The sequence below is a fragment of the Octopus sinensis genome, linkage group LG6, assembly GCF_006345805.1.
Source record: "Octopus sinensis linkage group LG6, ASM634580v1, whole genome shotgun sequence".
NCBI lineage: Eukaryota > Metazoa > Mollusca > Cephalopoda > Octopoda > Octopodidae > Octopus > Octopus sinensis.
In genome coordinates, this window is record NC_043002.1 from 109,397,915 (window position 1) to 109,423,248 (window position 25,334).

At 41.9% G+C, this 25,334-nt stretch overlaps 1 protein-coding gene across 1 annotated transcript; it reads right to left on the minus strand.

Annotated features, from left to right (window-relative positions):
- Positions 1 to 231: 231 nt before the first annotated feature.
- LOC115213433 (polymerase delta-interacting protein 2) lies at positions 232 to 25,211 on the minus strand. Its single transcript, XM_029782409.2, has 11 exons — positions 24,636 to 25,211; positions 17,282 to 17,345; positions 14,715 to 14,812; positions 10,634 to 10,733; positions 9,360 to 9,429; positions 7,511 to 7,618; positions 5,598 to 5,734; positions 4,803 to 4,829; positions 3,170 to 3,295; positions 1,581 to 1,660; positions 232 to 443 (listed from the first exon to the last, which is right to left on the minus strand). The coding sequence occupies exons 1-11, from the start codon at positions 24,761 to 24,763 to the stop codon at positions 326 to 328; spliced, it is 1,056 nt and encodes a 351-aa protein (XP_029638269.1). The 5' UTR covers positions 24,764 to 25,211; the 3' UTR covers positions 232 to 325.
- Positions 25,212 to 25,334: the final 123 nt, after the last annotated feature.

A 25,334-nucleotide genomic window follows, 5' to 3' on the forward strand; every position in this document is an offset into this window, starting at 1 on the left:
GAAATGTTGTGTTAACAACAAACAAGATGAGGACAAATATCCATCAAATGTAAATAGAGGTGGCAATTGTTTAGTCACAAGAAGAGCATCAATGAGGTGTTTCAGTGCTGCTGAAACAGGTGAGAGGAAGAGACATGGTCTGAATTCTTGCAACAGAATGGAGTCCATTGAAGGCACTTCAGGACCAATTAGTGGTATTTAATTGATGAACAGATTAAGCAAACAACAAAATTACTATTTTATTCAATTTATTATTGAAGCCTAAATTCCCGAAAAGATATCCCCTCCCCTACAGTCCCCAAACTAGAAGAAGAAGAAAAAGCAGTCAGCTATCCAATAAACCATGGGGGTTATTGGCGTCATCAGATTTACTCTCTAAAGAAAATGGAGGTATTCGACATTCAAAGGCCGTCCCATCTCGACGTTCCATCTTGTAGGTACCCCTGTAAAGACAACAACATTAATTGATGGTTAACTGGAAGCTGAATGCCTGACTGTATGGAATTGTGAGACAGTGATGGTTATGAGAGAGATAAAAAGAAAAAAAAAACGTATTATCAAACATGTATTTCTTTAATTCTTTTACTGGTTTTAGTCATTAGAATGTGGCCATGCTGGGGCATTGCCTTTAAGGGTTTTAATTAACTATATTGACCCCAGTTTTTATTTCATCCTTATACTTATTTTTTCTGGATCTCTTCTGAATGGCTAAGTCAATTGTTGGGTACAAACAGACATAACGTAATACAACAAGGTATTTTTGTTCAACAATTTTCTGCACAGTCACAATATTTTAAATTTCACTTGCAAAGCACTGGCTGGTTAACCTGGGGCCATGGCAGAAGACACTCAAGGTGCAGGTGAGTAGGGGTGAACCCAGAACCACATAGTCATACCTGCAAATCCTAATTTGTGTTCCTACACAGTCACTCAATATGTCAGGACCAGCAACCAACTCCCCTTCAAAGTTCACCTATTTATCTTTCAAATGAGATGAATAGACTGGATAAAACTTGTTATCATCATCATCATCGTTTAACGTCTGCTTTCCATGCTAGCATGGGTTGGATGATTTGACTGGGGACTGGCGAACCAGATGGCTGCACCAGGCTCCAATCTTATCTGGCAGAGTTTCTACAGCTGGATGCCCTTCCTAACACCAACCACTCCGAGAGTGTAGTGGGTGCTTTTACGTGCCACCGGCACGAGGGCCAGTGAGGTAGTACTGGCAATGGCCATGCTCAAATGGTGTGTTTTTTTATGTGCCACCTGCACAGGAGCCAGTCCAGCGGCACTGGCAACGACCTCGCTCAAATGTTTTTTCAGAAGCCAGTAAGGCGACGCTGGTAACGATCATGCTCGAATGGTGCTTTTTACGTGCCACCAGCATGGAAGCCAGTTCTGAATAAACAAACTAGAAAAAGAGAGAGGATGGGGCATGGCTGGGATGTCAGCTGAACAATGAATTTCCACATTGGCCAACATTTGCAATCATCACACATCCATATAGTTCTCTCTCTCATTGCTGCCCACCATCCAGAAAGTAGTTTCATTGAAACAAAAGATATAAAAAAACTCACCACATATGTCCACTCGGTGCTTGTAAAGATATATGGCTGCTGTATTGAAAGGCTGGCTGTTCTTTTGACAGAATTGGTTCCTAAAAGAGACAGAGATATTAAAGTGGTTACGGTTAGTTAGTTGAAGTTCTCCCCACTCCTCACCTGCCACCATCTTTTCAGATTCTGTCTGGCATACAGCAAAAAACAACACCACCACCACCACCAACAACAACAACAACAACAACAGCAGCGGAACCTCACACATTTTTGTTTTTACGTTAATGAAGTTTAACAACCATGAAATGAAGGACAGAATGTCATATATCAGCCCCATATCAGTAATGTTTTCATTTTTTGAGGTTCGAACCTCAAAAAGTGTGACATTGATTTCACTAATTGGGAGGAAACGGCAAAAAACAGACCACTCTGGAAAACCACCATCCATGAGGGAACGGCGACTTTCAAGTCGAAAAGGTCTGCAGAGCTGGAGGAGAAAAGACGACGACGGAAGGAGCGCCAACAACAACCACGTGTGACTCTCCCTTCCGACACTAGATGTCCGCACTGCGACCGATCTTTTCAAGCAAGAATTGGTCTTATCGGTCACCTACGGACTCACCAGTAAATTTGCACAAAGACCATCATCCTCGACCTTGAGGGATTGCCATCGTCATCAGTAATGTACAATTGCCAGTTTAGTTAATATTTATCACACTTTACAACCAACAAGGCTTCAGCATCATTTAGCATCTGTTGTCCATGCTGGCATGGGTTGGACAGTTTGACCAGGGATGATAAACTGTCGGGCTGCACCAGAGTAAAGTCTGATTTGGTATGGTTTCTACAGCTGGATGCCCTTCCTAATGCCAATCACTCCGAGAGTGTAATGGGTGCTTTTACGTGTCACTGGCATGGGTACTAGTTTGTGTGACACCAGTATCTGCCACTTGGCTTGATGGGTCTTCTTCTCAAGCACAGCATATTGCCATAGGTCTTGGTTATTTGTTATTGCCTTACATGAGGCCCAGCATTCGAAAGATACTTCTTACGTGATACCAGCATCATTCACATTGCCTCTGTGATGCCCAATGCTTGAAAGGTGCTTTTTATGCACCACCAGCACAGGTGCCAATTATGTGGCACCAACAACGACCTTAGCTATGATTTCACTTGGCTTGACGGGTCTTCTCAAGCATGGCATAGTCTCGGTTACTAGTCATTGCTTCTGTGAGGCCCAATGTTTGAAGATCATGCTTCACCACCTCATCCCATGTTTTCCCGGATCTCTCTCTTCCACAGCTTCCTTCTACTTGTAGAGATCAGCACTTCACATGACCATAGCAATGCAGTCATCTCTCTTGCACACCACATCTGATGCCTCTTATGCCCAGCTTTTCTCCCAAGATGCTGACACTCTGTCTTACATGCACACTAACATTACACATTCAGCGAAGCATACTAACTTCATTTCTTTCAAGCCTATGTATGTCCTCAGCAGTTGCAGCTCATGTGTCATTGATGTGTAGCATGGCTGTTCCCCAAATGTCAAAATAACCAAAATCATGTTCCTAATGTTATTAAAATAAAATGAAACTGGTTCAACTCACCTGGCCAACAACACCTCGACCGCGTACAGTTTCTAGGGTTCCAGACAAGCTAAAGATTCTCCAGTGTCTTTCTCGTAACTGGACGCTTTCTTCACCCAAATTCTCAAGTCGAACACAGTAGCGCCACTGGAAAAAAAAGAAGAAAATACACAAGTGACTGACCCTCCAGTTTGTGGTCAAAACCTGCTATGTGTGTGTATGTATGCACCCCTATATTTTTGATATCATGTTAGTTGTAAATGAGTGTTACATTCATAAAAGGGATGTGTTTTATTTCCAGACTTCCATGGAAACTGGAAGGGCATCAAACCATAGAAAGTCTGTCCTAATGAATTCTTTCCTACTCTAAGCATAAGGCCCAGAATTTTTGGGAAAGGGGGCCAGTCAATTAGATTCACCCTTGTACTCAACTGGTACTTAATTTATCGATCCTGAAAGGACGAAAGGCAAAGTCGACCTCGGCGGAATTTGAACTCAGAATGTAAAGACAGATAAAATACCGCTAAGCATTTCACCCGGCATGCTATCATTTCTGCCAGCTTGCTGCCTTTGTCCTAATGAATTCTACCTGACTCAGGTAAGCATGAGGAACATTAGTTTCTGGCACACATCCTCATTGGAACTCGTTAATATTTTTTTCATTAACTTATTTGTTAGAACATGACTCTACAAAAGAATTGCATGCAAAATTTTTTGGTTAAAATAAAATATATAAACTTTTAATTAATGGGCCATTAATTGGAGTATACTAATTATACTTTTACAAGAATTAGCTTTCTATTTTGTGTTCAACAATTGCTGGTTGGGATTTCAATCCAGACCAGCCTTCATTGGATTTCATTTTTGAGACTCTTGTTAATTATCTTTTGCAGGTTTTTCATTGAAGGCCTTAACTCTGTGGTTAAGAACACCATTTTGCGACTTTGGGTTCAATCCCAATGCAAGTCAACTTGGATAAGTGTCTTGAGACACTGTCTTTGTTCAACCAAAACTTTCAAGTTGAATTTGGTAGACAGAAACTGGGTTGGTGCCCTTCGATGGAGGAATGCTTCCTGTTTGAAGGTTAAACACAACATGGCCCCTTGGATACTGTTAGCAGAGTCAGCACTGCTACAAACATTTAGACCAGGTCTTCAGTTTGAAGGCAAAAATTCCTCCTTTCCACCCAGTATTCTTGGACTTGGAGGATCAGAAAAAGATTTAAAAGGTTGTGGGTGCTGCCTTTTCTCCTTTGGCTAAATGATCTAAACCAGGATCAGATAAGCTAAAGTGGAACCATTATAAGTCCAGAGCTATAAACAATTTGGCAAAGAAATTTCAATCTTCTCTGTCCAACATACAATAGAATATTTCATGCATGTATTAAACGTGTCTGTCATTCCTGAACACAGTGTTTCAGCCCTCAAACACATGACTGATATGATGTGGTAGCCATCATACTAGGGATGGATGAACAAGGTATCCATAAACACACTGGTTCATCTCTAGTAGATTCTTGTAATGCTTTCAGTTCTCCCTTCTTCTCATCAACCTTTCCAACCCAAGTGTCCTCTTTCCATCTTCTTGCAGAGATGACCCCCCATCTTCTTAGGAGTGGCCAACAAGAAATAGACACAAAAAGGTGAGCACTTACCCAAAACACATGAGTCTGTTGGGAATCCTGAAATATAGAATTATATCAATGTGAGATACATCAAATAAAAGAAATGGGTTTAAAAACAAAGTATTTTAAATGGTTCAGAAAAGGAAGGGTCGTGTCTACAGTCTTTTGCAAGCCCCAGCTTTATCAAGACAGGAAGTCATCCTCAGACTGAAGACTTGGTTTCAATGTTTGCAAGGGAGTGGACTTCAATTCAGACACCAAAGGGCCAGGCTGTGGTATTGAACTGGGTAATGGAATAAGTCTACCATCTAAGAGCAGTTAAAGACATCTGATCAGCTTTTGCACAGATATCTTATTTCTTTACTGCCCACAAGGGGCTAAACATGGAGGGGACAAACAAGCACGGACGAAGGGATTAAGTCGATTACATCAACCCCAGTGTGTAACCGGTACTTAATTTATCGACCCTGAAAGGATGAAAGGCAAAGTCGACCTTGGTGGAATTTGAACTCAGAACGTAATGGCAGACGAAATACCGCTAAGCATTTCGCCCGGCGTGCTAATGTTTCTGCAAGCTTGCCGCCTATCTGCACAGATATCTCAGGTAAAGTAAGAACTGTTCAATATCTTGTCTTTTAGAAGTCCTGAGGCAGGATTCAAGATGTCATTCTGATGTAGAGAACAGGAGAAACAGTTGCTTTGTGTGTGGTACAAAGAAGAGAAGTGTACATAAGAGTTCAGAGAATTGTAATATAAAGAGACGGACGGAAACAGATTGGGAGGAGGATAGATAAATACAGATACACAAACGGGTATGAAACTCACCCTGCTTCCAATGTAGAAAGGAATGACTGTCACCCGGATGTTTTCTGTTGTCTCTCGATGTACATCAGACAGTTGCAGCCAGGGGTGGTTTTTCTCTTGCCATGCACGCAGTGTGTCCTTTGCCACAAATGCTGGGGCTGAAAATAATTGCAAAAAATTTCCACATCTCAACATGCTGGAGCAGATTTCCTTTCAGCAAAGAGACACCGAAATCGTCCATATGGTAGTTTTTTAGTCTGCCTGCCAGTCTTCATCATCATCATCGTTTAGCGTCCGCTTTCCATGCTAGCATGGGTTGGACGGTTCAACTGGGGTCTGGGAAGCCAGAAGGCTGCACCAGGCCCAGTCTGATCTGGCAATGTTTCTACGGCTGGATGCCCCTCCTTATGCCAACCACTCCAAGAGTGTAGTGGGTGCTTTTTACGTGCCAGACAAGTCTGGCAAACAGCCACGATCGGATGGTGCTTTTTATGTGCCACCGGCACAGGGGCCAGGTGAGGCTGGCAACGGCCACGAACGGATGGTGCTTTTTACGTGCCCACCGGCACAGGGGCCAGGTGAGGCTGGCAAATGGCCATGATTGGATGGTGCTTTTTACGTGTCACCGGCACGAGGCCAGTCGGGGCGGCGCTGGCAACGGCCATGTTCGGATGGTTAATTGTCTCTGCTTTCCAAATAACCATTTACCTCCAAAACACCTACCATTATATAACTTCATCACCATCACATGACAATAACACTTATCTCCTACCTCTAAAACAGCTACCATTCATCACCATACCACCACCGGGATGATCAATGCTGGTGTCTCTAATCATAGGTTTGCTCAGTAAGGGTTGACCTGGGGCTAAAGAGCAACATGATATCCAGGCTCACTGCTCCCCACACAGCAATCCTAATCGTTTACTACTCCACATATTGCAAGGAATGAAAGAATAAAGGCAAACTGTTGACAGCAGTTGGTGTTAGGAAGAGCATCCAACCATGGAAACCATGTTGAAACAGGCAACCGGAGCCTGGTGCAACTCTCCAACTCTTGTAAAAACAGATATTAAATGATAATGATGATAATGAGTTACAACTGCAGCTATTCAACATATACATGCACTAACTACTTTCAGAGCATATTTTATTGTTAATTTTATCATTAATCTCTAATTAGTATAATTATGAATTATCAAATATCTAAGTCTGTTGGCAGGCACCTACAACCCTAGTCAGTGATCTTCTCTTTGAAAGTCTTCGATACATAATAACATACAATAATACTACCACTAAACAAAATCAAAGTCAGTATAATGATATATATGTGTGTGTGAGGTGGGTGCTCTCATGGCTCTTTCCCAATGTAATTCATTTCAGTTTTAATCTCACATCAGGTCACATAGGCGCAGGAGTGGCTGTGTGGTAAGTAGCTTGCTAACCAACCACATGGTTCCGGGTTCAGTCCCACTGCGTGGCATCTTGGGCAAGTGTCTTCTGCTATAGCCCCGGGCCGACCAAAGCCTTGTGAGTGGATTTGGTAGACGGAAACTGAAAGAAGCATGTCGTATATATGTATATATATATAAGTGTGTGTGTATATGTTTGTGTGTCTGTGTTTGTCCCCCCGGCATTGCTTGACAACCGATGCTGGTGTGTTTACGTCCCCGTCACTTAGCGGTTCGGCAAAAGAGACCGATAGAATAAGTACTGGGCTTACAAAGAATAAGTCCTGGGGTCGATTTGCTCAACTAAAGGCGGTGCTGCAGCATGGCCGCAGTCAAATGACTGAAAAGAGTAAAAGAGAAAGAGTAAAGAGTAGTAGATAACTGCAACTTCACAGCAGATGATCATCCTCATGATCTCTGAGCAAACAAGTACATGTGTGAAACATTAACAGGAGGAAAATAGGAAAGACATGTTAAACTTACAACCACCAGGGTCATGGCTGAGGAATTTATTAAATAACTCGTGGTGAATTGGATGTTTTGCTTGTGTAGAATATGGCAGGATGTCCTCATGGGCCAAATAATCCAGACCTAGTGGAAGGAAAAACAAAATATTAGACACCTCATTTAATGTTGTCATTTTTGGCCCCTTCTTATTTTTGTTGTGGTTTTAGTCCCTTCTTTCTTATTTTAGCCTCTTATCTCCAAGCATAATGACCCCTCCCTCCCCACTGTATCTCCACTCAGTACATTCTGTAAAGTGGTTGGCATTAAGACGAGCATTCAACTATAGAAGCCATACCAAAGTAAACATGCGAGCATAATGCAGCGCTTGGACTTGTCAGGTCCTGTCAATCTGACCAACCCATGCCAGCATGGAAGATGGAAGTTAAAAGATGATGATGAAGATAATGATGATGTGGCAGCCATGATTTTCCCAACAAAAGGTTGTTGATGTTGATGCTTCTAAAGAAGTTTAATGTTGCATTTTGTGTTGAAGCGTGCAGAATGGCCTCAACCTGAATGGATTTGAGACTTGAAACTGTGCCTTGAGCAAGTTTGTACAGCAATTCACATTCCATTTGGAATATGGCTCCATGTCAAAAACACTGCTCCACAGAACTGATTCAATTTTATAATTCTTTCTACTACATGAATAAAGCCTGAAATTTTGGGAGAAAATTGACCCTAGAACTTGACTGGTACTTAATTTATCAACCCAAAAGGATGAAAGGCAAAGTTGACCTCAGCAGAATTTGAACTCAGAACATAAAGACATGAAATTCTGTTAAACATCTTGCTCAGTGTGCTAACAACTTTGCCAGCTCACCACCTTAATAATATTAATAAAAATAATGCTTTCAAATTTTGGCACAAGGCCAGCAAATCCGTGGGGAGGGGGTAAATCAATTATATTGACTCTAGTGCTCAACTGATACTTATTTTATCAACCCTGAAAGGACAAAAGGCAAAGCTGACCCTGGCAGAAATTGAACCCAGAATATAAAGACAGGCAAGATGCCGTTAAGCATTGCGGCTGGTAGGCTAATGATTTTGCCAGCTCGCTGCCTTACAAGAATAATAATTCAGTTGATGGGTCAGTCTTGTAAGTACTTGATAACCTCAATGGTGCTGGTGCCATGGAAAAAATGACATCCCAGCTCTACAAGAATTAAGGGGCTTCTACATGGTTATTTGAACTACAAGAAATACCAGCCAAGTCTGATTCAAACCACACATTACCACCTCAAATAAGGAGAAAACATAGCAAGCAACAAAGTCCTATATGCCCTTAAATAGATGGAATGGTCATGGCTGGAATATTTTTGACAGCAGGTTTGCTCCATCAGAGCTGAACAGGGTCTAAAGAGTATCAACTTTTGACTGGTCAGTGACCTCATTAAAGACCAAAGGCACACACTGTGTAAGCCCAATGTCAGATGGGCCCTATGGCTGGGGGAGATGCTACCTGCCTCTCCTAACATCAACCCCTGTTGTGTCTATACAGCACATGTTAATACAAATAACAACCATAATACTGCACACTATACTTATAGCTAGCCAACAAGGGAGGAAGAATTAATGAGACTGCCATACCTGCTAGAAACAGCAGTCAAATCTTTTAAATCACAACCAGTTTTCTTAATAATAAAACAAGGACACCTTGGACAATGTAGTTGCTGACAGAAACCAGTCATAGCTGGAACATCCTTGATTATTGGTCTGTTCAAGCAACATTGACTAGGGTTAAACAACAACACAGACAATGACCATTCAAACATAAGAGGGAGTCAGCAAGGAAAGAGGATGATTTTTTTAAGTAAGGCCTTACCTGAGATGGCGTACAAAGCTCGGCTGTTTTCTTGATTACCAAGGAAAGTGACAGCTTCAGTTTGGGCTCTCTGATAGAATAAAAGAGAGAAAAACAAACAAAATCAACGAAGAAGTAGTAGTAGTAGTAGTAGAAGTATTAGTAGTGGTACCATGATGTTAAAAACACTGATTTATACTTTAAAAGGTGAAACGTCCGACCCCTTCATAACTAAATTTCTAAGGAGTGGACTACTACCTATCTGTTCTGACAGAGCTAAGATTTTGGATGGGATTAGTTAAACATCTTTGTACATTGGTAAATCTTTATATATAAAAGTGAAGTTGTGTGTCTGTCTCCTACGATTTAGATTCCTAACTACTCCCACATTTTGCGGTGCAGTTTAACCAAAAGCGGGTATCTTATAGTTGTGATTCATATCGAGCCCTTCTGGGTATTAGCGCGCGTCTACGATGAGTCTACGAATTAAAAAAAAAATTACCATAATTTTTTCCCATTTTAATGCATTTTTTCGCTATTATATAAGGGAAGTAACTCTCTAAAAATGTCTACGATGAGTCAACGATTTAAAAAAAAATTTACCATCTTTTTTTTTTTAATTTTTAATGCATTTTTTTGCTATTTTTTGGCTATAACTCTCTAAAAATGCTTATATAGTTATTTCCCTTACAAACCCAAGCAACGCCGGGCGATACTGCTAGTGCTATATAAATATTGACCAACTGGTTAGGTTAGTCAACATTACTCCGTAAGGAGCATAGGGCTGGTTTCCCAGCTTCTCTGATGTATATTCTTCCTCCCTGGACGGGACACTGGTCCATCACAGGATTATGTATTTTCACCAGCTGAGTGGACTGGAGCAACGTGAAATGAAGTGTCTTGCTCAAGAACACAATGCATTGCCTGCTTCAGGAATTGAAACCACAATCTTGTGATCAGGAGTCAAATATCCTAACCACTAAGCCATGCACCTCTGTAATACGAGAGGGTGCCCCTAAACTTGACATTCTTGTGGCATTGCTCTTAGGCAAGGTACATCACTCTACCTTTCATCACCAATATAAGCATAAAAATATTTTCTATAGGAACAGAGTATAAAGTGTTGAATGGGCAATATTTATGTAGTACTGTATGATGTATACTAGTGTATGTGGCATAGCACTGTATGGTGTGTAATAATACAATGTTGGGTGCTGTAGTAGCGTTATTTGATAGAGGAGTACTGTTGAGGAAAAGAAAGAGAGAATAAAATAGAAGAAACTGTGTGAACTTACTATGTAGGGACAATCTCTGGAATCCACCAGAACTAAATAATAGAGATGGGTGCAGCCTTTAACTTCCTTGCCCACCACAGTGGAATCATCTTCAGGGTTCCTAAAAGTTAGAGGAGAAAGATGGAACAGTTAAGTTGCAGGAATGGTGACATTAAATGTTTGCAGGTCATGGACTAACCCGTAGATGATGATGTATAGAGTAATAGGGAACTGATATATATTATAATTTAGGAAACTAGTAGTTAATGTATAATGAAGTAAGCAACTGGTAGGTGACGTATAGTGAACTGCAATCCACATCACCATTATTTTATGTTTTACTTTCATGTCAGCAGGAGTTAGGGGAGTCATCACAGTCCAAGTCAGTAATTTTTTTAGTGTTACTTCCCTTCTAGATGGGTTGGAAGATCACATCTCACTTGTACATTCCATTGTTGGCATGGGTTCTAGGGATTGATGCCTTTCTGAATCCCAACAATTTAAAGTGCAACATGCTTTGGCTGTTGCCAGCCTCGCCTGGCCCCCGTGCCAGTGGCATGTAAAAAGCACCATCCGTCCGTGGCCAATTGCCAGCTCCGTCTGGCACCTGTGCGGGTGGCACGTAAAAAGCACCCACTACACTCACAGAGTGGTTGGCGTTAGGAAGGGCATCCAGCTGTAGAAACATTGCCAGATCAGACTGGGCCTGATGCAGCCTTCTGGCTTCACAGACCCCAGTTGAACCGTCCAACCCATGCTAGCATGGAAAGCGGACGCTAAATGATGATGATGATGTTATCATGGCATCAGAGCTAGAGATGAGGCTTTGTCCTATGCAGGACAAAAAAATCCTCTGCTTTTTGTTGTGTTTATTTGTTCAAGGCAAACATGACCAAGATGGTGGATAGAAGGGAAAGTGATGAGAAAGAAAGAGCCAGGGTGGGGAGAGAGAGAGAGAGAGAGAGAGAGAGAGACAGAGAGAGAGAGAGAGAGAGAGAGAGAGAGAGAGAGAGAGAGAGAGAGACAGAGAGAGAGAGAGAGAGAGAGAGAGAGAGAGAGAGAGAGAGAGAGAGAGTGAGAGAGCATAAATATGAGTATGATAAGAGAAACAGAGTGATAGACGTAGGAAAAGAGACAAAGATACGTAGCTACATGATGGTTGTTGGTAAGGAGATTGAATAGGAAAACATGAGTGAAGTGAGAGGAAGAGGGAGTAATAGGGGGAGGTGGTGTTGGAAGGAGGAGTTATGAAGTAAGGGAGAGTGGTGCATATCAACAAAAAGTTAAAGATGGCTGTTGGAAAGAAAGAGAGAGTGAATAATGGATAGCAACAGAAGAGTGATGACAGCAGGTATTGAATATGGCTAGACCCAGTGCCATCCCTCAATACACAGGTATCATGATGGAAGAGAGGTTGAGTAACAAAAAGTGCAGGTGGCACGTAAAAAGCACCCACTACACTCACGGAGTGGTTGGCGTTAGGAAGGGCATCCAGCCGTAGAAACACTGCCAGATTTGACTGGGCCTGATGAAGCCTTCTGGCTTCACAGACCCCAGTAGAACCGTCCAACCCATGCTAGCATGGAAAACGGACGCTAAACGATGATGATGATGATGATGTGTGTCTGTCTCCTACGATTTAGATTCATAACTACTCCCACATTTTGTGGTGCAGTGTAACCAAAAGCGGGTATCTTATAGTTGTGATTCATATCGAGCCCTTCTGGGAATTAGCGCGCATCTACGATGAGTCTACGATTTAAAAAAAAAATTACCATAATTTTTCCGCTTTTTTAATGCATTTTCGCTCGGTTTATATAAGGGAAGTAACTCTCTAAAAATGTATTATTAAATCTCAGAACGTAAAAAGCTACAGTAACACCCCCCTTTGTGGTTAGCCATATTGAGATGGCTATTATACTTTACATCTCTAAAAATGCATATATAGTTATTTCCCTTACAAACCTGAGCAACGCCGGGCGATACTGCTAGTTTAAAATAATTGAAAGAAACACAGAGCATCTCAACAGAAATATGGTAACAAAAGTGTTAATGTCTATTTTGTCATACTTGAATGATTGGATGGGTCTTCTAGAGACTCATTGTATATTCTGGAAACTTGAAAGTGATGGCAAGTGAAGTAGCCTACTGCCTCACATATACAATCCTTTCTACTAAAGGCACAAGGCCTGAAATTAGGGGCAAGGGGACTAGCTGATTACATCGACCCCCACCACTGCTCAACTGGTACTTATGTCATAGATCCTAAAAGGACGAAAGGTGAAGTTGACCTCAGCAGAATTTGAACTGTCATCATCATTGTTTAATGTTCTGTCCGCTTTCCATGCTAGCATGGGTTGGACGATTTTGACTGAGGGCTGGTGAACCAGATGGCTGCACCAGGCCCCAATCTTGATCTGGCAGAGTTTCTACAGCTGGATGCCCTTCCTAACGCCAACCAAACGTCTCACATATAATCGTTTCTACTCTAGGCACAAGGCACCAAAACTTTTGGGGAGGGGGTGCCAGTCAATTAGATCAACCCCAGTACGCAACTGGTACTTAATTTATTGACCCTGAAAGGATGAAAGGCCAAGTCGACCTTGGCGGAATTTGAACTCAAAATGTAAAGACAGATGAAATACTGCTAAGCATTTCGCCTGGCGTGCTAACACTTATGCCAGCTCGCTGCCGCCTGTTTCATGTGTAATAAAAGCAGAATGGCAACTTTAGATTTTCGTCTATGTTAGCGTTGGATGGTTTTGCAAATTTAATTCAATGTAGCCTGGGTTCTACGCTATGTTTCACCATAGGCGCAGGAGTGGCTGTGTGGTAAGTAGCTTGCTTACCAACCACATAGTTCTGGGTTCAGTACCACTGTATGGCACTTTGTGCAAGTGTCTTCTACTATAGCTTCAGGCCAACCAAAATCTTGTGAGTGGATTTGGTAGACGGAAACTGAAAGAAGCTCATCGTATATATGTACATGTATGTGTGTGTGTCTGTGTTTGTCCCCCTCAACATCGATGACAAGCGATGCTAGTGTGTTTACATCCCCGTAACTTGGCGGTTCGGCAAAAGAGACCAATAGAATAAGTACTAGGGTTACAAAGAATAAGTCCTGGGGTCAATTTGCTCGACTAAAGGCAGTGCTCCAGCATGGCTGCAGTCAAATGACTGAAACAAGTAAAGAGAGTATAACATGAAATGATACACTAAACCAGTGGTTTGCAAAGGTAGTACTGAGGGTCTGTGAACTAAACTCAAAATTTCATATATATATATATATATATACATAAACATAAGCATATTAAAAGGGGTCCATAGGAAAACTTATTTAAATAAAAGGGTTGGGAACCACTGCACTAAACTGAGACTATGATGGGTGAGCCACCTTAACACAAGTCATAAAATCCTGATGCAACATATTAAACTGAGTAAACTTAGTCCATGATATGTGTTTAAATTGCCTACCATCCTAATCATTCCACCAGAAATAAGGTTCTAATCAAATAAGGTATTGTCACTTGTATTTAGAATTGTTTGTACACAACATCATCATCATTTAGTGTCTGCTTTCCATGCTAGCATGGGTTGGACGGTTCAACTGGGGTCTGTGAAGCCAGAAAGCTGCATCAGGCCATCTGATCTGGCAGTGTTTCTACGGCTGGATGCCTTTCCTAACGCCAACCACTCCGTGAGTGTAGTGGGTGCTTTTTACGTGCCATCCACACAGGTGCCAGACGGAGCTGGCAAACGGCCACGGACGGATGGTGCTTTTTACGTGCCACTGGCACGGGGGCCAGGCGAGGCTGGCAACGGCCACGATCGGATGGTGCTTTTTACGTGCCACTGGCACGGGAGCCAGGCGAGGCTGGTAATGGCCACGAACGGTGTGCAAACATTTTTTTTTTATTCCACAAGCCATGAAACCTGTTCTGGGTCCTGGGGATCTCACTAATTCTGAGTGATACTAGTTATCATTGATATTTACGATACTAATTACAGTGGAGTTTGAATGTTAATTAATAAATTGGCAGGTCCCTTGTACCACTAATCCTACACATATACATCATAAAAAAAAAATAAAGTGGCTACATACTTTTCTTTTGATTTTGCTGCTATGTCACGATCATAGACACGGGCTAACCATGGGAAGAGCACAATACCTCGGTAACCAAAGACTTTATGTAGAAACAACTGGAAATATAGCAATATGCACATATAATGACAGGTAATTTATAGTAAGACACATAAACTGGCTCACACACACACTTATGTTAGTTTACATGTTGTGACACCCTGTTGGTTATTACAATGAGGGTTCCAGTTGATCTGATCAACAGAACAGCCTGCTCGTGAAATTAATGTGTAAGTGACTGAGTACTCCACAGACACGTGGTGAACCCTTAACGTAGTTCCTGGGGAGATTTAGTGTGACATAGAATGTGACAAGGCTGGCCCTTCAAAATACAGGAACAACAGAAACAGGAAGTAAGAGTGAGAGAATACAGCAGGGTTTGCCACCACTCCCTGCTGGAGCCTCATGGACCTATGGGTGTTTTCGCTCAATAAACACTCACAACGCCTGGTCTGGGAACTGAAACTGTGATCCTACAACTGCGAGTCCACTGCCCTAACCACTGGGCCATTGCACCTCCACAGCTTACATGTACACCTTTATAATAGTACAGACAGACACATATTAGCTTACGCATATGTCTTTATAATACTATCGTGGTGGAGGCGCAATGGCCCAGTGGTTAGGGCAGTGGACTCGCGGTTTCGATTCCCAGACCGGGCGTTGTGAGTGTTTATTGAGCGAAAACACCTAAAGCTCCACGAGGCTCCGGCAGGGGATGGTGGTGATCCCTGCTGTACTCTTTCACCACAACTTTCTCTCACTCTTACTTCCTGTTTCTGTTGTACCTGTATTTCAAAGGGCTGGCCTTGTCACTCTCTGTGTCACGCTGAATATCCCCGAGAGCTACGTTAAGGGTACACATGTCTGTGGAGTGCTCAGCCACTTACACGTTAATTTCACGAGCAGGCTGTTCCGTTGATTCGGATCAACCGGAACCCTCGTCGTCGTAACCGACGGAGTGCTTCCATCCATAATACTATTGTAGTCCTTATGAGGGATAACTTGCCACCACTGTTATCTGTATCTAAACTGCAGCCCTGAATGAATCCAACATTGATGATATACAGACAACATCACCATCCCCATCTGATAGATGGGCAACATTTCTAGGTGAATATTCAAGCTTGCAGGTTAGTGAGGCAGTAACTGTATTGGACATCCACAAAGCAGAGATCCATTTTTTCTGGAGGACAATTTAGAGAAATTCAGTTCTATATTTAAGAGATGAGGAATTATGTACATTATTTACATTTGATGGATATTTGTTTGTTGTTAACACAACGTTTCGGCTGATATATCCTCTCCAGCTTTCATCAAGTGTCTTGGGGAAATTTTGAACCCAGGTTTTCATTCCTAAGATATTTTTCGATGTTGTTGTTGTTATTATTATTATTATTAGTATTATTATTATTATTATTCAGGTCACTGCCTGGAATCGAACTCAGAATCTTGGGGTTACTAGCTTGTGCTCTTAACCACTACAGATGTTAAATGATGATGATGATAAATGACTCTACATGAGCACAATTTATAAATGTCCACGATATAGCAGAGTTACGAACACTATCAACAGTAATGGGGATTATAGCACAATGCCATTAGCAGAGGAAGATTCATCATCACTACCATTAGCAGCAGCAGCATACAGTAATGATACAAGACAGAATATATCATCATCATCATCATCATCATCGTTTAATGTCCGCTTTCCATGCTGGCATGGGTTGGACAGTTCGACTGATGTCTGGAGAGCTAGAAGGCTGCACCAGGCTCCAATCTGATCTGGCAAGGTTTCTACAACTGGATGCCCTTCCTAACGCCAACCATTCAGCAGAGTGTAGTGGGTGCTTTTTATGTGACACCGGCATAAGGGCCAGTCAGACAGTACTGGCATTGACCACTCTTGAATGGTGCTTTTTACATGCCATTGGCAGGGGAGCCAGTCAGGCGGCACTGGCATTGACCACGTCTTTATGGTGTATTTTACATGCCACCAGCATGGGAGCCAGTGCAGAGGGACTGGCATCGACCATGCTCGAGTGGTGTTTTTTATGTGCCACCAGCATGGGTGCCAGTCATGTGGTATACACTATATGATAGATCTGTCAGGTAGTTTTAGATCAGGCCATGTACAGAATGTACTTCTCAGGTGTTTTCTAGAGTACAGAGACTAGGGAGTCTTTATGAAACCACTCAATTTTCTAGAAAGAGCAGCTAAATCCTTTTAAAATCATACCCTACAACTAACCTGATTATTATTGTAAAATGAAATTAAGTACACCTAAAAAGATGAGATGATCACAGAATGCCTTCCATCATAAGTTTGCTCAATCAGGGGTGACCTGACCAACAATTTCTTTCACCATTATTGATAATTCCCAAGCTGTAATGACACGTAGATCTTCAAACAGATTTTCTTGTTAGGTTTTTCTTTAACATTCATTCATCTGAAGAAGCCAGAGTTCATCTTTAGTAGCAACGATAGTTAAATCTCTGTTAGGATGAGTAGCAGAAGGGCTACAAACCTGGCCAGTTTCATAAGCTTGACCTCTTTCCCGGGGTCTCTCTAGAACTCCAACTTCAGCTAACCTGTAAAAGACAAACAAGGTGATACAACATGAATTGGGGGTGGATGCATCATTAACTACAAAAGCTATCCAGTGATTTACCATTCTGCACAGACATCATAACTGATGCCAATATCGGAAAAGAGATGTCAAATTCATCTGAAACGAAATTATTTTGGTTCTCATTTTAATACCTGTCTAACCCTTACTGGAACATGTGCCGGTGGTACATGAAAACCAACATTCGAGCGCGGCCGTTGCCAGTACCGCTGGACTGGCTCCCATGCAGGTAGCACGTAAAAACACCTTTTGAGCGTGGTCATTGCCAGAACCGCCTGACTGGCCATTGTGCCGGTGGCACGTAAAAAGCACCCACTACACCCTCAGAGTGGTTGGCATTAGGAAGGACATCCAGCTGTAGAAAGTTTGCCAGACCAGATTGAGTCTGGTACAGTCTCTGGCTCACCAGTCCTCAGCCAAAATGTCCAACTCATGCCAGCACGGAAAGCGGATGTTAACCGATGATGATGATGATGATGATAGAGGATGTGAAGGTGCATGACCTTGTGGCCAGGCTGTTGCACTCACAATCACAAAATTCTGGACTCCTGGACTGTGAAGAGAGTTGTGTTCACTTGTGTTCTAGAAATAGCCAAGTCTCAAATCACACACTACATAAGGAACTGAAACACATCCTATTTACCCCTGAAAATAGTTGAGATTAGAATGACATCGGTCCTAGGTGTGTTAACCTCTGCTTCAATGACAACAATCTAGTCGTGCCACAATCTCAGCACATGCAGAAATGGATGCACATGAGCTTTAACATTGATTCCTGAGGCAAGATACTATAGAATCAGACAGTTCCAACACCACAGGGCTTTTCAATATTGTGGGGAAGGTCTCAGCCAGTAGAAGTTCTTCTGAATGGGTAGAAGCAGAGTGGACATTGTTGGCAGAGAAATAATGGACAACTAAGGTAACTGAGATAGGGTATTTTTTATTGTTTTATTCTTTTACTTGTTTCAGTCATTTGACTGTGGCCATGCTGCAGCATCACCTTTAGTCGAACAAATTGACCCAAGGACTTATTCTTTGTAAGCCTAGGACTTATTCTATTGGTTCCTTTTGCCAAACTGCTAAGTGACAGGGACATAAACACACCAACATCGGTTGTCAAGCGATGGTCGGGAGACAGATACACACACACACACATATAAATATATATATATATATATATAATATACATATATATATATATATATATATATACATATATATATATATATATATATATATACATATATATATATATATACATACATACATATATATGACAAGCTTCTTTCAGTTTCTGTCTACAAAATCCACTCACAAAGCTTTGGTTTACCCGAGTCTATAGTAGAAGACACTTGTGCAAGGTGCCATGCAGTGGGACTGAACCTGGAACCACATAGTTAGGAAGCAAGCCTTTTACCACACAGCAACTCCTGTTTAGGCTAATCATAGATAACATGACAGCAATATATCTCTGCACATGAACCACAATCATGGCTGGCAGACAAACAGCAGAGACTCTCTTGCAGACAGTCTTGATAATGAGTGACAATGACCTCATTACAATGGCTGGTGATTTGAGACATGTTGGGTATTGTTAGGACAACTTCTATGGCACAGATAGCAGTAATGGCTATGGTTTGAAGAATGAAAATAGATCAAGGCTACTGGAGTTCTGTGACACAAATGATTTCACAATACTAACATCAATAGGTGCAGGAGTGGCTGTGTGGTAAGTAGCTTGCTAACCAACCACATGGTTCCGGGTTCAGTCCCACTGCGTGGCATCTTGGGCAAGTGTCTTCTGCTATAGCCCTGGGCCGACCAATGCCTTGTGAGTGGATTTGGTAGACGGAAACTGAAAGAAGCCCGTCGTATATATGTGTGTGTGTCTGTGTTTGTCCCCCTAGCATTGCTTGACAACCGATGCTGGTGTGTTTACGTCCCGGTCACTTAGCGGTTCGGCAAAAGAGACCGATAGAATAAGTACTGGGCTTACAAAGAATAAGTCCCAGGGTCGATTTGCTCGACTAAAGGCGGTGCTCCAGCATGGCTGCAGTCAAATGACTGAAACAAGTAAAAGAGTAAACCAATCAGCCACCTCATCACCTACAAATTAGGTAAACAAACAAACAAACAAGATGGATAGTCTTTATACTCCTCAGGAAAGATGTACACAGATGGTAGTAAAAGCCAAATCTTTCTCTGATTCAACACAAACTAGTGATTAATGACTCTATGTCCACTAACTTTTCAGTAAGAGTTAGATGGACACAGAGACACAAAAAAAATCTAAAGAAAGATACAAAAGCTGAAAGAGCCTTGACTTGTTATAGTTTCAGAGAAATTCTACTCGAAACAATACATATACATATATATATGTGGAGGTGCAATGGCCCAGTGGTTAGGGCAGCGGACTCACGGTCATAGAATCACGGTTTCGATTCCCAAACCGGGCGTTGTGAGTGTTTATTGAGCGAAAACACCTAAAAGCTCCACGAGGCTCCAGCAGAGGGTGGTGGCGATCCCTGCTGTACTCTTTCGCCACAACTTTCTCTCACTCTTTCTTCTGTTGGCCTGCTCGCTTAGCCAGCAGGGTGGCGTCCTTTGAAGGCTAAAAAACAATGCGAAGCGCATTGTGACCAGCGATGTGTAGCAACATCTGATAGCCTGGTCGGTCACAGTGATATATATATATAGAGAGAGAGAGTATAAGTGAAAGTTCCAAGAGACCCTGCTGAGGGCTACAACCAAAAGCATGATGACATGGTGATGGTAAAGTCCTGTAGATAAAGCCATATAAGCTAAGAGACAGACATTGAGTGGCTGGAGTAAAGCAAATAGCAATAAGCAATATCAGTTAACTAAAAGAGAAGCTAGATGTCAGGTAAACCTAGCAAAGAGGAAAGCTAAAAGTAAGATGTCTGCACATGTTCTGCATTGAGAGATGTTTTCTGGACTGCAAGGTAGTATACTGGAGAGAATTGATCAGCATCATCATCATCTTTGTTTAACGTCTGCTTTCCATGCTGGCATGGGTTGGATGGTTTGACTGAGGATTGGCAAGTCAGGAGGCTGGCATCAGGCTCCAATCTGACCTGGCAAGGTTTCTACAGCTGGATGCTCTTCCTAATGCCAATCACTCAGAGAGTGTAGTGGGTGTTTTTTATGTGCCACCAGTACGGGGGCCAGCCAGTGGTACTGGCAACAACCACACTCGAATGATACTTTTTACATGCCACCAGTATGGTGCTAGCCAGGCAGTACTAGCATTGGCCATGGCAATGATTTCACTTGACTCAACAGGTCTTCTCAAGCACAGCATATTGCCCAATGGTTGAAGACTGGAAAATAATGACACTTGTCATTTCTGGTGGCAAAAATAATAGACATGAAAATGATATTATGAGAAGTTGTTGATGAGGAGAATACGTAGGAGAGAGGTGTACTTCAAGCAGACTAAACAGAGGGATCAGCCATTGAAGTGAACAGCTTTAGAGTGGAAAAAGTGATAAAGAATGTGAAGGATGAGGGGAAACCAGCCTTCCTCTCTTTCACTGTGATTCCTATGCAAGTAGGGGGAGCATCAAATATGCATATATTTATTTCTTTATTGCCCACAAGGGGCTAAATATAGATGGGACAAACAAGGACAGACAAAGGGATTAAGTCATTTTACATCGACCCCAGTGCGTAACTGGTACTTTATTTATCGACCCCGAAAGGATGAAAGGCAAAGTCGACCTCGGCGGAATTTGAACTCACAACGTAACGACAGACGAAATACGGCTACGCATTTTGCCCGGCGTGCTAACGTTTCTGCCAGCTCGCCGCATATATTTATTATTCTTTACTGTTAACCCTCATTCTTACTCTATCTCCCATGATACTTTTTACTGAATCCCACCATTCTCTTATGCCATTATCCATCACTTTCTCTTACCAACCTCTCTCTTTCTCTCCCTCCCTTAACATTGCTCCTTCCTCTATCACTCTTCTTCACTTCCATTACATTTCATATTTTCATTATCGAACCTCATCCGATGACAGGCACCCATGCCAATACCCCTTTGCTTGCAAAGACCTGTTGGGGCAAGTGAAATCGATATCGAAATTGAACCAATCCTATGACTGGCACCCGGCAGATGCCAGGACCCCTGGACTGGTGGTACGTAAAAAGCACTATCCGAATTGTGGCTGAAGCCAGTGCTGCTTCGACTGGCTTCCGTGCCGGTGGCACGTAAAATGCACCAATCTGACCGTGGCTGATGTCAGCCTCGCCTGGCACCTGTGCAGATGGCACGTAGAAAGCACCCACTACACTCATGGAGTGGTTGGTGTTAGGAAGGACATCCAGCTGTAGAAACATTGCCAGATAAGACTGGAGCCTGGTGCAGCCTTCTGGCTTCCCAGATCCCCAGTCGAACCGTCCAACCCATGCTAGCATGGAGAACGGATGTTAAACGATGATGATAACCTTGCTTTCTCCTAATACTTCGCCTCCCACCATCATGCTGCCTTTCTCTTTAATCTCCTCACCAAAGCTGTCTATAATCATCTCTCTTCCATTACTCCCCCACTGCCCCCTTCTCAACACTCAAATTCTCTCTTCTGTCAGCTTCTCGATCATTACTCTCCTATCCACATTCTCAGTCATGTTAACCTTGAATAACTGTGAGCAGCATAGAGAGGACCATTTAGTCTTGCAAGAGACAAAAAGCAACTTCCGTAGTGTTGATGCTATGATAAAATACACCAAGTACCCTGGATAACGTAGCTGGTGTTAGGAAGGGTATCTAGCTACAGAACCATGCAAGAAAAGGAATGTGGTTTAGACCATGATGATCCATCCAACTCATGTTAGCAGGATGCAGAATGAAGAAGAGGAGGAATTTATTTGCCAACCCAACAAAGGGACCTCTATGAGGTCATTTGATTGGTAAGAAATACCAGCCAAATGTACCTAATTCAAACCTTATTGCAGGGGTTGGCAAACTGGGGTAAATTACCCTAAGTGAGGTAAAAATGAAATTCTTGGGGGGTAATGAGGACTCATTAGACATAAGTAAGATTATATAGAAAAACCTGTTCCTTGTTATGACAGAGATTTTTCTTCTGACAACAATGCATCTGTCCAATGTAATGGACGTGTAAACAGGTTCATATAAATAGATTCAAAAAACCTTTTAAATTCAAAGAATTTAAAGCACATCCGAGCATGATCGTGGTCAGGGCCACGGATTGGCTCCCATGCCGGTGGCACATAAAAAGCACCATTCAAGCGTGATCATTACCAGCGTCAACTTACCGGCACATGTGCTGGTGGCACGTAAAAAACATCATTTGAACGTGGTTGTTGCAAGTGCTGCCGGTCTGGCTCCTGTGGAGGTAGCATGTAAAGGACACCCTTTTGAGTGTGGTCGTTGCCAGAACCGCCTGACTGACTCTTGTGCCAGTGACATGTAAAAGCATCCACTACACTCTCGTGTTAGGAAGGGCATCCAGCTGTAGAAACATTGCCAGATCAGATTGAGCCTGGTGCAGCCTTCTGGCTCATCAGTCCTCAGTCAAGCTGTCCAACCCATGCCAGCATGGAAAGCAGACGTTAAACGACAATGATGATGATGATATGATTTTCTTCCTTCCAAATCAAGTGGGTAACATCAGCATAAATATATTTTGGGGTAGTTGGTTAAAAAGTTCCCTGACCTCTGCCTTACTGTCTTAAAAATAGAACACATTAAATAATGTTGTTTTGTCTAAAGAAAAATGGACACTACTTAAATACAGAGGTCCCAACACATCGACATAACAATGTTTTTACAGTGCACACTCATTAGGTTTAGGGTTAATTTTAAGGTGAGGTTTACATAGATGTATCGGGACCTCTGTATTTAAGTGGTACCAAAAAATGGCTAAGACTGGAATACTTTTGATTATTGGTCTGTTGGATTAAGGAGCTAAACAACCATCTAGTTATGAGTATATTGTAGGTGTGTGTGTGTGTGAGGGGGCTGAAAGTAAAGAAAATTAACTGAAAGATCCTGGCCCTGATGAAGGCAGTGATAGATGCAATAGAACAGTTTAAATATATCTTATAAAAGAGCGATGACAGGGGAGATTGTTTACTATATACAAATGTGGTTGCATGGCCTGCCAGAAATAGCAACCAAATCTCTCTCACATTACACCTGAATGTTGTACAAGACTTATACATCCATGACTGCATTATATCTTAAATAATTGGTTGTTATCGGAATATCTTTGATTATGGGGGTGCTGAAACAGGCTGATCTGGGGGTCAAACGGCAACAAATCAAATTCCTGCCACAAACTGACCTCCTCCTATTCTCTCTACTCAATAATTCGTTATGTCTGACCATTTCTCTGGGCCCAACTCCACATCATCTGCCCATGTCAACGATGGAGTCCCAACGTGGTCGATGTGCTAGAAATAGCAGTCAAATCACCCTTTAATTACACTGGCGTCTTAAAAAGGGACACATTGAACAAAGAAGTTCTGTTTTTGCTGTTGTTTAAAATAAAAAGACAGGACAGCCATAAAGTGGAATGTCTATGATCATATGTCTGCTCGATGAAGGATGATCTAAATTTTAACCTTTGCTTGTTCTACATCTCACATATAAACACACACACACAACATATTTCCCTGGATTCCACACAGCACATACGATATACACTCCCAATTTTTTTCCCAATCACCAGAGTAACTTGGGATTTTTGAGTGGAAAGCTTTGTATTACTCAACATTTGTGAAACAAGGACTCATTAAAAGTCTGAAAACAAGCTCGGACATTTAGGACAAAATTCTTCGAGGACTGGCAAGGACTTAAACGACCAGAACATGTGTGCCAGCCCGGAAGCAATGGCTATTGGTGCAATGCACCTTTTCTTTGGAATAAACAGTCACCATAGTAGTAGTAGTAATAGTATCAGTGGTTGTTGTTTAACCATGATTCAGCAAACCTATAATGAATGATATTCTAACCGTAATCGAATCGTCTTTTTGTATTATTCAATGCAACTTTACTCTTTTCGTCTTTTTGCTAAAAAAGAAATGAAAATGAAAAAAACAAAAAGATGGCAAGATACGATTTAAAGAAAATTTTACTGCTATTTCTAGCAAATCGAGACCAAGCAATCTCAGGAGGCTCCCCCATTCACTCACGTAGTAGAAATGATTGTGATATAAGCATCAATAGTAGTAGTAGTAGTAGTGATAAATTTCGCTTACCTCGTGGAATAGAAACAACAGGAGATTGGCGTGATGGACGTTGGCTGACGCAGACCTTCCCTGAGGCGTTTGCAAAGGGTCAGGCTAAAGTTTGCCTTGAAATACTTCTGAAGCAGACAGACAGCCATTTGTTTAACCTTTCCTCTCACACAAAGGAGGAGGGAGAGAGAGAAGGAGAGAGAGAGCTGTTTTAAGATGTCATGTCGGAATAGCAACCTTTAAAATCACTCAGCCGACCTACAACAACCACAATAATAGAAGGATTTAAATAGTTTCTTCTAAAACAGTCTCCAGGTTGTTTTATCAAATTACAAGTCTGTTCAGTTTATCTGAGAGAGGGGCTTCAACTTGTTTCTTTGAGTGTTGTTTCAATTTGTTTCTTGAGAATCAGAGGATACGTCGTCTAGATATTATTTTGAGAAGAGTGGTAAATTATTGAAATAAAAAAAATTAATATCTTAGGAGAAATGACGAACAAAACAAAAGAAAATACAAACTTATTTCTACAACATTCTGTTGTGACTAAAGGCCATCTTCAGCTGCAGAAGACGGTGTTGGCTCACAGAAGTTTCCTTTCTTTATATGTCCGGATTTCTCCCTGGACATCGTAAATATGCTTTTCATTGTAAATCTGCTCCGCCCTGGGGTTAACAACTACAAAAATACAAAATGAACTGTTGTGGTTAAGTCTCGGTTTCA

Bases quoted from the DNA above. Each gene is read 5' to 3' on its own strand.
- LOC115213433 (XM_029782409.2), bottom strand. From the start codon at position 24,763: ATGGCTGTCTGTCTGCTTCAGAAGTATTTCAAGGCAAACTTTAGCCTG. The intron at 14,813-17,281 runs GTTTGTAGCCCT...CTATATTTCCAG, and splicing joins AAGCTTATGAAACTGGCCAG to TTGTTTCTACATAAAGTCTT. The intron at 3,296-4,802 runs GTAAGTGCTCAC...TTTTTTTTCCAG, and splicing joins AACAGACTCATGTGTTTTGG to TGGCGCTACTGTGTTCGACT.